General features: G+C 37.4%; 1 protein-coding gene across 1 annotated transcript; it reads left to right on the top strand.

The window, feature by feature from the left end:
• The first annotated feature begins 3,971 nt into the window (after positions 1–3,971).
• On the top strand, positions 3,972–6,490 carry LOC110719327 (suppressor of disruption of TFIIS-like). The gene is made up of 8 exons (XM_021898230.1): positions 3,972–4,078; positions 4,291–4,375; positions 4,499–4,564; positions 4,643–4,740; positions 4,859–4,984; positions 5,091–5,297; positions 5,470–5,535; positions 6,031–6,490. The coding sequence occupies exons 2-8, from the start codon at positions 4,324–4,326 to the stop codon at positions 6,184–6,186; spliced, it is 771 nt and encodes a 256-aa protein (XP_021753922.1). The 5' UTR covers positions 3,972–4,078; positions 4,291–4,323; the 3' UTR covers positions 6,187–6,490.
• The last annotated feature ends 7,936 nt before the right edge of the window (positions 6,491–14,426 follow it).

Below are 14,426 nucleotides of genomic sequence, written 5' to 3'. Positions count from 1 at the left end.
TTACATTTGTAACGCTAGTTTTATATTTGTATAGTATATTACCAATTTACCAGTAATATACCCTGTAATTAGGGGCGAGCGCCACTAAGTAGAGATGACAATAGATTAGATTTGGATCGGGTGGAGCTTCACCCGCATCCATCCATCATTTCAATCGCTTCATCCACATCCATCCATCACCTGCTTCACCCATCATCCGAGGGTGAAACGGGTGAATTGGGTGACTAATGGATGAACATTATAGGAAAAAAAATTCACGTAAAATTTAATTTATGATTATTTCTACCATAAGTTATTATTATTTTTTAAATAAAAAGGATGCACAAACTACATATTCTTTGAAAAAATTAATTTGCTACAAATAAAGTATTTTTATTGTATATTTTAAATGTTTTTAATTAAAATTCTTAGATTAAAAATCTTTATATATGTTAAACGGGTGGATGGATGGTTAGCGGGTGAAAAAATCATCATTCATATCTGATCCGATCCATCATCCACCTCATTTGTCACCCGCTTTTCATCCATTTATTTCAGGTTTTCGTCTATTTATTTTAACCGAGTGGATCGGATTAGCGGATATCCATGTAATATTGCTATCCCTACCACTAAGTTACAAGTAGTATTTTCTTAATGGTAAACTTTGTTCTATGTATACTTTTACTGTTTTACGAGTTTTATAACATGAGTTATCGATTAAAAGATTTTATTGTCTTCACATACTTTTTTCTCGATCTACTTTTTTATAGTACAATGATAAATGAAAAGATTGATTTTTTTTTTTTGAAAAAATTTGTATTGCTTTTTAGTGATTAAGATGATTAATGAGAATATGTGGCTGTAATTGTAATATTATATTACATTTTGGAGACCATTTTGTATACACGTGAATATAACATCCCTTTTATAAATTAAATTATGATTGACCTAATATTTGATTGAGCTTTGGAGCTCATACTTCCCCTATATTAAGATAAAAGTCATAGCTCACTCTAAAACCTTGTCCCTCAATTAAAAACCTCTAACTTTTTTTTTCTTTTTCCCTTAAATATATACATTCTTAATCAATTTAATCTATCTATCATTTTGTTTTTTCACCACATGTGCAAAAAAGACAGGTAAGACTTTTATTTGAGTATGAAGATAGGGAACGAAGAAGTATATACGTATTAATGTTTCCTAAGTGATCGACAGGACCAAGGTCAACTGTACTCGAGCTAAAATAAGTAAAAACAAAATTGTTCACGAGCCTAGCTTGAACACACAATCTATAATTTTGGTTAAGAATCAAGCTTGAATAAGGGCTTGTTCAAATAAATTTCAGGTCTAATAAGTTCTAATAAGTTAGAATAAGGTCCAATAAGTTTAATAAGATCCAATAAGTTTAATAAGATCTAATCTAATAAGTTCAATAAGATCTAATAAGTTCCAATAAGTTAAATAAGGTCTAATGAGTTTCAATAAGTTAAATAAGGTCTAATAAGTTAAAATAAGTTCTAATCAAGTCTTATAATAAGGTCTAATAACGGCCAATATAAGTTTCAATAAAGTCCAATAAGTTCTAATAAGTTCAATTAGGTCTAATAAGTTTCAATAAGTTTAATAAGGTCTATCTAATAACTTCAATAAGTTCTAATAAATTTAATAAGTTGAGATAAGTTCAGTTCAGATAAATTCAGGTCCAATAAGATGAAGAAAACACACCCGAAGAGTGTATAAATATTTTTTAATTTTTTTCATCAATAACTTACTTTTTATCAAGCTTAACTCGAACATGTTAATATTTAACTCGATTGATTCATTTACACCTCTAGTTATTTGTCCGATTGATTATACTTGACTACTTGAGTTGTGGTCAAGTTATGAACCCATTTTATACTATATGAATATGATTATAATGTCTACTACTATAACTAATTCACTTGTACAGCTCTGTATAACACCTACATATACTTTAAATGTGTGACTAGAGTTAATAACGTATATTAGAAAAAGACTTCCATTCTTTCAACTAGCTAATACGCGTTATTTCGTTAATGATGAGTAATGAGAAACCAACGCCAATTTTCTGTAATAAACTTTGATTAACTTTCAATTATGTAAATTAATTAAACAAATAACTAATTAGTTAGCTAGCCAGTTTGCACAGATCTGAAAGTTTGACAATTCTATCCAAGTCTTTCTTTATTTAAAGTTGAGGATGAGTTACATGCTGTTGATTTTTTATTTTATTTTATTTTATTTATTTTTTAAGAAACATGCCATTGAACTTAATTATTGTTTAAATCTGTGTCAAAAATAAATAAATAAATAAATAAATTATTGGTTAAATCATTAATGTCATGATGAAATTATTGTCATCCATGAGATGCAATTATATGAATGGTAATAAACTAATCATATAATATAATTTAATAAATGAAGAGGTATTGTGTGTGTGTGACGTGTTACACCATTATGTTTTCTTGATGTTTAGATAGCCACAAGATTAGCTATATTTAATGTATAATCTTGAAGACTTGAGATCAAATTTTGCAAAAATCATGACATGGATTATATTATAGTAAAAGTACATTGAGAAGTAAAACACATACAAATAATTAAGATAATTAATCAACAATGATGCGACAAACTTTAATATCAAACCAAAGAAAATTTTGCGTATCATGCATGAGTATGTGGATCCACATAAAGCATGAAAAATGCCAACATCAAACGCTCTTTGCGATTCTTTCTACACAAAAAGTAAACCGATTTTCTCTCATCAGTGTTATTAACTAGGCAAAGCTCCTCCACTAATAAAGATGACCCAAAAATACAATAAAATATAATTAAAATGAGCACCACTTTGGGTAATTGAAAAAGACAAGTAACTAAAAAGCAAATTAAGGTGACAACAGTAGAAATTTGTATGGGTGTTAAATAAAATTGAGGAATCATACATCAGATGTCATTCTTCCTAATCCCTCCACTCCCAATCCTATATATTTGTAATTATTTTATGTGCTAACAAAGAGATTCCCTCCTTCAAATTCTTGGATGATTTTCCAAACTAAGCTTAACTACGAAATTAATTACGAAAGTAGACGCGTGGCAAAACTATTTACCAAACTAAGCTTCTAGGGTAAAGCGCTGTCTCGGACAGCGTTTTACCCCTGAATTTATTTAAAAAAAAAAAAATCAAAGTGTAAAACACTGCCTCAGTCAGCGTTTTACATGTTGACTTTTTATTTTTTAATTTTTTAATTCTTAATTTCTGATTTAAAATAAATAAAAAAAAAAACTTTACACTAAAAACGCTGACTGAGTCAGCGTTTTAAGTGTAGATTATTTTTTTTTTTTTAAATTATTACCAAGGGTTTAACATTTGCAGAGAAAAATGGCGTCTTCGATGCTCAAATCCCTGAGAAAATCAGCGGCAGCAATTAGCTCGTCATCATTTCTGAATCATCAGATTTCTTCAACTTCAACAGTACCTTCTCTTCTCAAACCCAGATTTCTTCAATTTCAACAGTAACCTAATGCAGCAAATGAAGATAGAAAAAAAAAACTAAAGAAGAAGAGTATGGTGAAATACCCACTGAAGGAATTAGCAGACCCATGTCTCAAATTCTTAAACAACTCAACAAAAAAGTTACTGATTCTCTTATTAGTAATTGGGTATTGAAAAACTTTTGTTGCAGGGAGATTATGGCAGGAGGAGGAGGTACAAATTAAAATTAAAAAAAAAAAAAATTTACACTAAAAACGCTGACTCAATCAGCGTTTTTAGTGTAATTTAAATAAGAAATTAAGAATTTTTTTTAAAAAAGTCAACATGTAAAACGCTGACTGAGACAGCGTTTTACACTTTGATTTTTTTTTTTTAAAAAAAAATCAGGGGTATAACGTTGTTCGAGACAGCGCTTTACCCTGGAAGCTTAGTTTGGTAAATAGTTTTGTCACGCGTCTACTTTCGTAATTAATTTCGTAGTTAAGCTTAGTTTAGAGAATCATCCCAAATTCTTATAAATACTCTTTCCTCTTTACCCTTAGTTTGTGTATTCTTTCAAACTTTTCTTGCTTGATTAACATTTAGGTAATTGTTATAAATTCTCTTGCTTTAATTAGTTTATTATTAATACTTGTTTCGTCTTTTAAAGTTTTGCCTGTTTGGACGGGTAATTGACTAATTATCACAAGATAAAAAGAAGTCAAAATAGGAAGAACTATTTGAGACGGAGTATTTAATTACGTTTTTTTTACCTTAATTCATGTTATTAATAATTTTGGTGTATTTATATGTGGTAGATTTATTGCTATCTACCCTCCAAATTAAAGAAAATGGATGCTGTTGTGAGCTACAATGGAGCCAAGTATGATTGCCTACTTTTTGGTAAGTTGCAAAAACTAAAGAATAAAATTATTATCTATGGAATAAACTTAATGAATTATTCTAATAAACTTTAGGACTTGATAATTTTTGTGCTAATATAATTATGTTTTACATAATTTTTAGATTTGGATGATACTTTGTACCCATTGAGTTCAGGGGTCAACTTAGCTTGCAGAAAGAATATAGAAGGTATGTTCCCAAATTTAAGGAAAGGAGTAGTATTATTATTAACTATAATCCTGCAATAATATGGATATTTTGTGACAGATTACATGCTAAAATTCTTGCATATGGAGGAAAGTGAGGTGCCATTGATGTGTCTAGAGTTGTATAGGGAATATGGTACCACTATGGCAGGTCTTAAGGTAACTATCCCACATCTGAACTTCCGAGGCTCGAATTCGAGACCTTACATCCTTACATGTTACATACCCCTGTTAGGAGCCCCTGAGCTTGAATAAGATGTTAATGATAAAATTTCAGGCACTTGGATATGAATTTGACAACGACGAATTTCATGAGTATGTTCATGGAAGTTTGCCTTATGAAACCCTGAAGCCTGATCCTGTGTTGAGAAACCTTCTGCTCTCGACTCCCCAACGTAAAATTGTATGTACACTTACTGTCTTAATTTAAGTTGATATAGTATGGTACTATGGTTAGCTTGTTTTATGATCATATTAATTATATGTTTGATTTTTATGGTGTGCTGCAGGTATTCACCAACTCTGATAAGGCACACACAGCTCGTGTGCTCAATAAGCTCGGTTTAGGAGATTGCTTCGAGGGAATAATATGCTTCGAGACACTTAATCACCAAGACAATAATGAACCAATCTCTAAGTCACATATTTTGTGTAAACCATCTGTTGAAGCTATTGAAGCTGCTATTAGTATCGCGAACTTAGATCCTAAAAGAACAGTAAGAATCCTTAATCACCTCGCTTGATCCTGTAGTCTGTAATTGGATTAATCAATCTCATGAATATAAATTTCCTAGACTATAACAATTCTCGAAACAAAATATTCTTACTGTCCAATTATCTGTCAGTTCAACTTACACTGCTAACGTGATTATTATTGATTATCTTCAGATTTTCTTCGATGACAGCGCTAGAAATATTGCAAGTGGAAAAGCGGCTGGACTTCACACCGTTGTTGTAAGCATTATATTCTTTACTTCAATAATCTATAAGATGAAAGAAAGGGCAAATTTTTTATCAGTATCTATCTTTGCTTTATTACTATTAATGTTGTTTGTAGCTATGTGAAAGGGGATAATAAAAGAGTGTAATACAATGACTATACCTACCATTTTTCAGAAATCTAATCAGATAGCACTAAAAACATGTATATAAGGCTAAAATTTACCCATAACTGTCTACAAGTAGCAGAAGTTTGGTACTAGTGCATTATGAGTATTCTTTTAGCGCGAAAACTCCTAGACTTATAAGACCAGAATTTTACTTACTTTTAAATGGCTTACTAATTCTACACTCAACTTGTCTTAACGTATTTATTATCTCTTAATAATTGTATTGTTAGACATAAAACTTTGATGTGAATTTATTATCCAAACTTGTTAGACATAAAACTTTGATTTAGTGAATCTTATGATATAAGGATCAACTAAAAGATGGAATTTTATTATGTAGGTGGGGAGGTCAGATCTTGTTCCGGGGGCTGATTATGCATTAAGGAGTATCCACAACATGAAAGAAGCACTTCCTGAAATCTGGGAAGCTAAGTCAAAGGAGCACCATGAGCAAGTCCTTCAGGCAGCAGCTGCAGAGACCGTTGTTCGAGCATAATAATCCACCGGTCCACCCTACCATCCAAGTCCCCCGTCCCCACCCAAAAAAAAAAAAGAAAAAAAAAAAAGGAGCAAAAACGTCCCAATATAATGGTAAAGCTGTTGATTACTGTAAAAGGCTTTATCAGGGGACAGGGGTGACAGAAAAGAAGGGTGAGTTTAGAACTCTTCTGATGTAATTTGTGATCTAGTATATGCAAATTATTAACTTATCGATCCACTGTAATTGCTTGTGTAAGCTTACCAAGAATAATAAATGTCAAGATATGCAGCATTATTGCAGTTTTTGATAGACTATAAAACATATTCCTGGGCCTCAGCCATTAATTTAAACTTTTGGTTGACTTGGTCCTCTAACATGGTATCAAGAGCCAGCGTAACACAAAAGTCACGGATTCAAATCTCATCCACCCCCACTTTCAAGTGGAATATTTCACGTTGGGTATAAGGAGGGCCCATGCTGCATCCACATTTAGGGGGCGTGATAGAGTATAAAATAATTGCTATGAACCTTCTTCTCATAATTAACTTCACACTTGCGATTCCCATATAGATCAAAAAAAAAAAAATGGAAAAATGTGAAGTGTAAATTCTTCTTGGGATTATCTAATATGAAAATAATGAAGTTAGTTTTGGAATGGAAGAATATATTTTTCTGCTATTTGAAGAAACCATATGTATCATAGTAATAGAATGCATAACATATATCATGAGGCAATTAAAATGAATAAAAAGTTACTCTGAAATTACACTACTGACTGTAGCGCTGACTCCAAATTCATGAGAAAATTAACAATGAGGTGATGGTATCTGAATAAAAGTATTTACCAATGTTTGGATGGCAATTACATCATGCATCCACACTGTGGAAAAGGGTGGCGCATGTAAGATCAAGGTGGACATCTTTGGGGCATCTGATCACACGCGCAACTTTCTAGTACAGAGCATAATTTGAGAAGAACACGCGCCACTCCAAAGTATAAGCGCCACCCCTTGCATTTGTGAGACTATGTTTATGATCATAATCTTCCATGATATGCAGGTGCATAATATTAGGACTGATCAAAGACTTTCACTAACTCTGAGGATTAAGCTTGCTCTTAACCTGAGTTAATAACAATAAGGCTAAAAATGATAGTTTCTTACTTTATTGTGGGACTGAGTCTGTGATACATTATCAAGAAACTTAAGCATTCATGGAGTACTCCCTCTGTCCCTTTTTTTATTGCCCCATCTCACAAATCTGCTTTATTAAGAATTGGTAAGGGAAGAAAAGGAAGTGTGGTCCCAAGTCAATAGTAGTGGGTTTAATTAAATGAATTGGAGAGAGAGGGAAGTACTTAAAATTAGATTAACTCTTCACGTGGGGAGAGGTTGACAATAAAGCAAACTCATTTCTCACCAACTTTACAACTATACAAACTTAAAAATAGGGTTTTTACTTTTATAAGGGTGGTGAGAAAATAGAGGTAGTTGGGGGAGATGAGAGTGAAATTAATGGTGGAAGAAAATTACAGAAAAAGATAGATGGAGAGGACATTATTTTGAATGAGGAGAGAGAAAACATTGACCAGAAGAGAGAGAAAAAGTGAAGTGATAGAGGAGAGAGAGTAATTAGTGGGTTGGAGGGAGCTCTTAGGAGAAATAATACCGTGACATGGCTGAGTTATAAAAATTAAATAGAGGTTAAGAAGATGGGGACCATGGCCCAAAATGGAATGGGGCAATTAATAAGGGACATCCATTTATGGAAAATGGAGCAATAAAAAAGGGACAGAGGGAGTAAAAGATAGGAAAATTTGTAAGGAAGGTCCTTTTAATTAGTCGACTTTGTGAGAAAAGTTCTTTTATATAAAAGGTGGCATAAAAAGTCCTTTTATCGTTTTTGAGTTGTAGGGAGAGTCCTTTGACCAAACTCCAGCATTGACCAATTTTTTCCAACCAAAATTAGTCACGTGCACAGCACGTGACCACTTAAATGAACATTTTTTTCTTTTTTTTTCCCTTTCTTTCTTTTCCCTCGATTTCCCTTTTTCCCCCCTTATTTTATTTTTTCCTCCCTTATTTCCCTTCAACTCTCCTCTGACCTAACTAGTAACTACCCATTAATGGCGATTCACTGTAGAAGAAATTAATGGCGAAATGCAGTCTGGCAGTAGATTAACACCACAATTTGAGAGGTACTTGGATGATTGGGTTCCATTATTCGTACCATTGCTCGATTTATCAGAAATTACCTCAATTGGGTTTGAAATTGAATCCATTTTCGCCGAACCCATTTATAAATTTTTCAGGGATATTGATTTGAAACAAGAAGAAACCCGAAAATCAATGGAAATTGCGGGAAAAATGCAGGATCAATTGAAATGGGAAAATCAAGAAAAGGTCTAAATTTATGGGGGAAGAGAGAGAAAGAGAGGATTACTAGGAGAATGGAGCACCGACAGATCCCGAAGGGATGAAGAGATGAAGAGAGGAGAGAGAATTTTGGGGTATAAATAGAGTGAGTAAAGAAGAAGGAAAGCAGGGGAGAGTGTGAGCTGTGAAAGGGGGGAAAAGGGAAATCGAGGGAAAATATGGAAAGAGGGAAAAAGGGAAATCGAGGGAAAATATGGAATGGGGAAAAAAAAGAAAAAAAGCTCATTTAAGTGGTCACGTGCACAACACGTGACTATATTTGGCCAGAAAAAATTGGTCAACGTCGTAGTTTGGTCAAAGGACCATCCCCACAACCCAAACACGATAAAAGGACCTTTTGTGCTACCTTTTTCATAAAAGGACCTTCCTCACAAAGTCGACCATTTAAAAGGACCTTCCTCACAAATTTTCCTAAAAGATAAAATAATTTTTGAAACTCTAGGGTAATTTTTTCTTGTTAGATGGCTAAGGCCCTGTTTGTTTGAGCTGCTTTGCTTTGCTCTGCACTCCTCTGCTCTACTCTGTTGAAATCTTCTATGCTCTGCTTTGCCCTGCTCTGCTTAAAAATAATAATAATAATAATTAATATTTAATAAAAGTAATAATAATTATTATTAATATTTAGTAATAATAACTAACATTTATAGATAATAATAATTAATATTTAATATAATAATTAATATATAATATTAATTGATAATAATAGCTAATATTTAATGATAATAATTAATATTTTATATTATTTAACACATTTTCTAATGTTATAAACAGAGTAAAAAATTCTCAAAAAAAATAATAATAATAATAATAATTATAATAATAATAATGATAATAATAATAAAATAATATTTAAAATAATAATAACAATAATAATTAATATTTAATGATAATAATGCAATAATAATAATAATAGTAAAAATACTTATAATAATATTAATAATAATGATAATAATAATAATATTAAGAAAGATAATAATAGTAGTAGTAGTAGTAGTAGTAGTAGTAGTAATAGTAATAATAATAATAATAATAATAATAATAATAATAATAATAATAATAGTAAAAGATAATAATAGTAATAACAATAATAATAATAATAATAATAATAATAATTGTTTAGAGTAAAATTACCTTATGCCACATGGCCCAATGGCCTGCTGACACGTGTCAGCCTAAGAGAGGCTCAAAGGGATCCAATCCTCTATTGACACGTGGCATCTTAACCCTAAAAGGGGAATTGATCCCCTTCCACTATAAATAGAGGAAAATCCTCATTTATTATACATTCATAAATACAAACACAAAACTCGAGCAATATTTATTGCAGAATTCACCCGGAACCCGAGAGGAGAATCTCTTACATTCCGCACTTTATTACATCCGGACACGTTCTAACTTGATCGTCGGAGGCGGAACTCCACCCAACCAGAGTTTCCGTGGTTTTGCAGGTACAGACGGTCGACGCGCATTCTTGGAATTGTAATTCTCCTGAGGGACTCCAAAAACCACGAAACATTTGGCGTCGTTAGTGGGGAGAGTACTTCCTAGATGACATTGGACTCTGTACCGCCTTTTGAGGGCAAACGGCCTATGGCCGAAACCGAGGTCCACACGGACCAAGATAGTGGTGAGAAACTTTGAGGTCAACACCTACGTGGCCCCAGACGGGTCACTCAGAACAAGACGCTCCCATTCCAAAGAAACAAGGGAACGGGGCAACGGCAAAGCTGGTCCAAACAACCCAGCCGGCAGACCGTCTGGACAACCCCAGGCGGCGGAAGTTGCTACCCCCGTAACAAGAGACGAACTCATGAAACTCATGACGAGTTTCAAAGGGGAAATTAAGGACCTAATAAACAAGTCAACTGGCACCAACAAGGGCCAGTCGGCCAAGAAACCTTCTCCCTTCGGGAAGAAGCATGTGAAAGATCGTGTGCCTACTCCTCACCCTAAACCAAAGGGGGCGGACGGGCCCATGATCGACCTTTCCAAACTTCGTTTCCCTGAATTAGGGCAAAGGAAGGCCATCCGGCAAGTTCACCCGGATGGGTAAAAAAAGACTTACTCAGACGCCCGAATGTTCATCCAGGAGAAGAGAAGTCAACAAATGTCTGAGTCGACCTCAACGTCGACATACCCAGACAGTTTCCGGAGCACTTCAGTGAAGTATTCGGAAACAAACCGAGAGAGTCAGTCGCGCGGCATGTCCGCAAGTACTGGCACTCAGATTATCCAGCCGACTTCGTATGTGCCCCAACAGCCATACATGCCGTATGGATCTCCATACATGCAGCCGGCCCTCTTTGGGGGTCAGGCGGCACAGCAGGTGCAGCCCATGGACTGGCAGCTCCGGCTGCTGAACCTAGGGGAACAGCCGTCGGCGTTCTCCCGGGAGATAACTAAGGCGACTCAGCCGACCAAGGTTAAGAACGTGTTGGTTGGTACCTATGACGGTACCACCAACCCGGAAGACCACCTAATGGCTTACACCAACCTCATGTACTTACAGGGATTGGATGATGCCGCCTGGTGTCGATGCTTCCCGGCAACATTAAAGGGCATAGCCCAACGATGGTTTGGCAATCTGCTAGCCGGGTGCATCAACAACTTTAAGACGCTTGCATACTTGTTCGCGTCAAACTTCTCTATGAACATCCCTGCCAAAAAGACAAGTCTCAATTTGGGGGCTATAAAGCAGGGAGACAGAGAAGGATTGAGGTCCTATGTCAGGCGGTTCAATCTGATGAGAATTCAGATTCAAGGGTTGTCTGACGAAGTTGCCTACACAGACTTCTTCAAGGGTCTAAAAGACGGGTCGACCTTTAAGTTCGACTTGGTCAGAAAGAGGGTTGCTACCCTCCAGGAGGCATTGATGGAAGCCGAAGCCTACATACAGGCGACGGAGCTCTGTGCCATCAAACAGCCGTCGGACCCTAAAAAGTCCGACAAAAAAAAGAACCGGTCTGCTCAGCCGGTTAAAAAAGAAGAGAGCAAGAAAAGAAAAAAGGTCTGGGTGGCGGACCAATCTGGTCAGCCGTCCCAGAAGAAAAAGAAAGAGTTGAGGTCGTACGTCCCCAAGTATGAATTCAACAAGGACTGCTCCTCCATCCTTATGGAGATCAAAGACTGGTTGTCCATTGAGAAACCGACTACAATGAAAAGTCCCATCAAAAGCCGGGATACGAGCAAGTACTACCACTTCTATGAGGATATAGGCCATGACACCAATGGCTGCTATAGCCTCAGGCGGTTACTAGACCGTCTGGCTGGTGAGGGGGCTTTGAAGTCCTATATGCTGAAGTCCAAGGGTAACCCCAAAGTAAACAGTGGATAACCGTCCAAGAAGCCGGATAACAATGCTATAAGCTCTGACACTGATGAAGAGCAGATCTTCACTATAGCAGGCGGCTTCGCGGGAGGGGGTCCTACCATCCGGGGTACCAAGGACAACATCCGGAAGCTTGTCAAGTCAGTGGAGGAGGGCTAGGCATCGAAAGATGCCTTCCCTGAGGTCCTCATCTCTGAGAAGGATCGGGGCAAGGTTAGGCGGCCTCACGATGAGCCTATAGTCATCGAATGCAAGGTCGCCAACCAACGTGTGGGCCGGATTCTTATTGATACTGGCCTTATAAGCTACCAGTGCTTAGCGAAGCTCAAGTACAAGCCTAGCAGTATGCACAAGGCCTCTCACCCCTTAGTTGGCTTTGGGGGAGGGGTAGTGCATCCGGTGGGGAGGATTGACTTACCCATCCGGCTAGGAGAAAAGGGGGAGGGACGGCACATGGTCGTCAAGTTCTTGGTGGTTGAGGAATTGACCGCCTATAATCTGATTTTGCTTGGGCCGTCCAACTCTCAACGAGTCCAAGGCAGTCATCATCCCATCCCTCATGCTGATCAAATTTGAGAGGGATGATGGGTCAGTGGGTTCCCTGAATGGGGATCAGAAGACGGCAAGGGAGTGTTATCTCTCAGACGTCAAGCCTACTGTGGCCGCAGCCGGCCAAGGCGAAGAACCCTCTGACCTTGATGACACTAAGGAAGTCGCGCCTGCTCCTAAGGCAGCCGGCAAGAAAAGGAAGGCGGACCACCTGGTGGCTTTAAAAAAAGACAAGAAATAGCAATCACTGATTGGGGAACGATCAGATGATCTCCGTCCCAGCCGGCTGGTGAAAATATTGACATTGTTCTAGATGACAGCCGTCCGGAACGAACCGTTAAAATGGGGACGGTTGCTTTTGCAAAGTTGGGTGCAAATCTGCACCAACTGCTGAAGGAGTTCAAAGACATTTTTGCCTTTGAAGTGGAAGAGATGCCAGGCGTCAGCCCGGATCTTGGTGTCCAAAAACTCGCCGTGGATCCAAAAAATAAGACGGTTAGGCAAAAGAAAAGGAACCACAGCGAGGAGAGATCTCAGGCGGCTGCCGCCGAGGTCAAGAAGCTGCTTGATGCCGGGTTCATTCGGCAATGCTACTACCCAGATTGGGTAGCAAACGTTGTCCTTGTTAAAAAGTCGAATGGTACCTGGCGAATGTGTGTGGATTACATAGATCTGAACAAGGCATGTCCAAAGGATAGCTATCCACTTCCAAAGATCGATAGTCTGGTCGACTCTACAGCTGGTCATGCCTTGATGAGCTTCATGGACGCCTACTCAGGCTTCCATCAGATACCCTTGTGGAAAAAAGATCAAGAAAAGACGGCATTCCTCACTGATCAAGGGTTATTCTGTTATACGGTGATGCCGTTTGGGTTGAAGAATGCGCCTGCTACTTTCCAACGAATGATTAATACGGTCTTCATTAATCAGATTGGGAGGAATGCAGAGGCGTACATTGATGACATGATAGTCAAATCCAAGCTACAAGTGGATGACCTTGCTGACCTCCGAGAAACCTTCACCACCCTCAGGCAGCACCAGGTCATGCTTAACCCCAAGAAGTGTCTTTTTGGTGTTGAGTCTGGGAAGTTTCTCGGATTTTTTATTGATCAAAGGGGGATAGAGGCCAACCCGGAAAAGGTACAGGCGGTAATTGACATGAAGTCACCCCGCGCTGTCAAGGAAGTCCAAAAACTTACCGGTTGTCTGGCGGCTTTATGAAGATTTCTCAGCCGGTCAGGCGACAAGTGCCTCTACTTCTTCCAAGCAATAAAAAAGAAGACTAGATTTGAATGGGGGGAAAATGTTGAGGCGGCATTCCAAAAATTGAAAGAGCACCTCCACTCATTGCCACGGCTGGTCAGTCCTCTGCCAGGAGAGGTTCTCTACATGTACTTAGCCGTCTCAGATCATGCCCTCAGTGTCGTTCTCCTAGCTGAGAGAGACGACATTCAGCTCTCGGTCTATTTCATTAGCCATGTCCTTCGAAATGTTGAGTTGCGGTACCCCTTGGTTGAAAATTTTGGCCTTACCTTGTTCATGGCAATCAAGAAGTTGAAACCATACTTTTTGGCATATCCGGTGGTGGTCTACACTGACCAACCACTCAAGCGGCCTATGACCACCTTGGAGTCATCCGGCAGAATGCTCAAGTGGGCTATTGAAATGCAAAGTCTGGAAATTACCTTCGAACCAAGAAAGGGCAGTGAAGGGTCAGGCGTTCGCCGACTTCATTGTGGAAATGACAAGGCCGGCTCAGCCGGACAATGTTGATCAGGTCTGGAAGGTTTATGTAGACGGGAGCTCTACTATGAATGGTTGTGGTGCGGGCGTAATCTGCAAGTCTCCGGAAGGAGACCAATATGAATATGCACTACGGTTCAAGTTCCAAGCCTCGAATAAAGAGGCAGAGTATGAGGCCCTACTAGCCGGTATCTGCATGT

Source organism: Chenopodium quinoa, unplaced genomic scaffold (genome assembly GCF_001683475.1).
Source record: "Chenopodium quinoa cultivar QQ74 unplaced genomic scaffold, ASM168347v1, whole genome shotgun sequence".
In the NCBI taxonomy this organism is placed as follows: Eukaryota; Viridiplantae; Streptophyta; class Magnoliopsida; order Caryophyllales; family Amaranthaceae; genus Chenopodium; species Chenopodium quinoa.
The sequence above is the reverse complement of the archived record's forward strand: the minus strand, read 5'-3'. Positions and strand labels throughout refer to the sequence as shown.

Coding starts and splice junctions, on each gene's coding strand:
- LOC110719327 (XM_021898230.1), top strand. CDS start 4,324: ATGGATGCTGTTGTGAGCTACAATGGAGCCAAGTATGATTGCCTACTT. Junction 4,985..5,090: donor CGACTCCCCAACGTAAAATT/GTATGTACACTT, acceptor GGTGTGCTGCAG/GTATTCACCAACTCTGATAA. Junction 5,298..5,469: donor ACTTAGATCCTAAAAGAACA/GTAAGAATCCTT, acceptor GATTATCTTCAG/ATTTTCTTCGATGACAGCGC.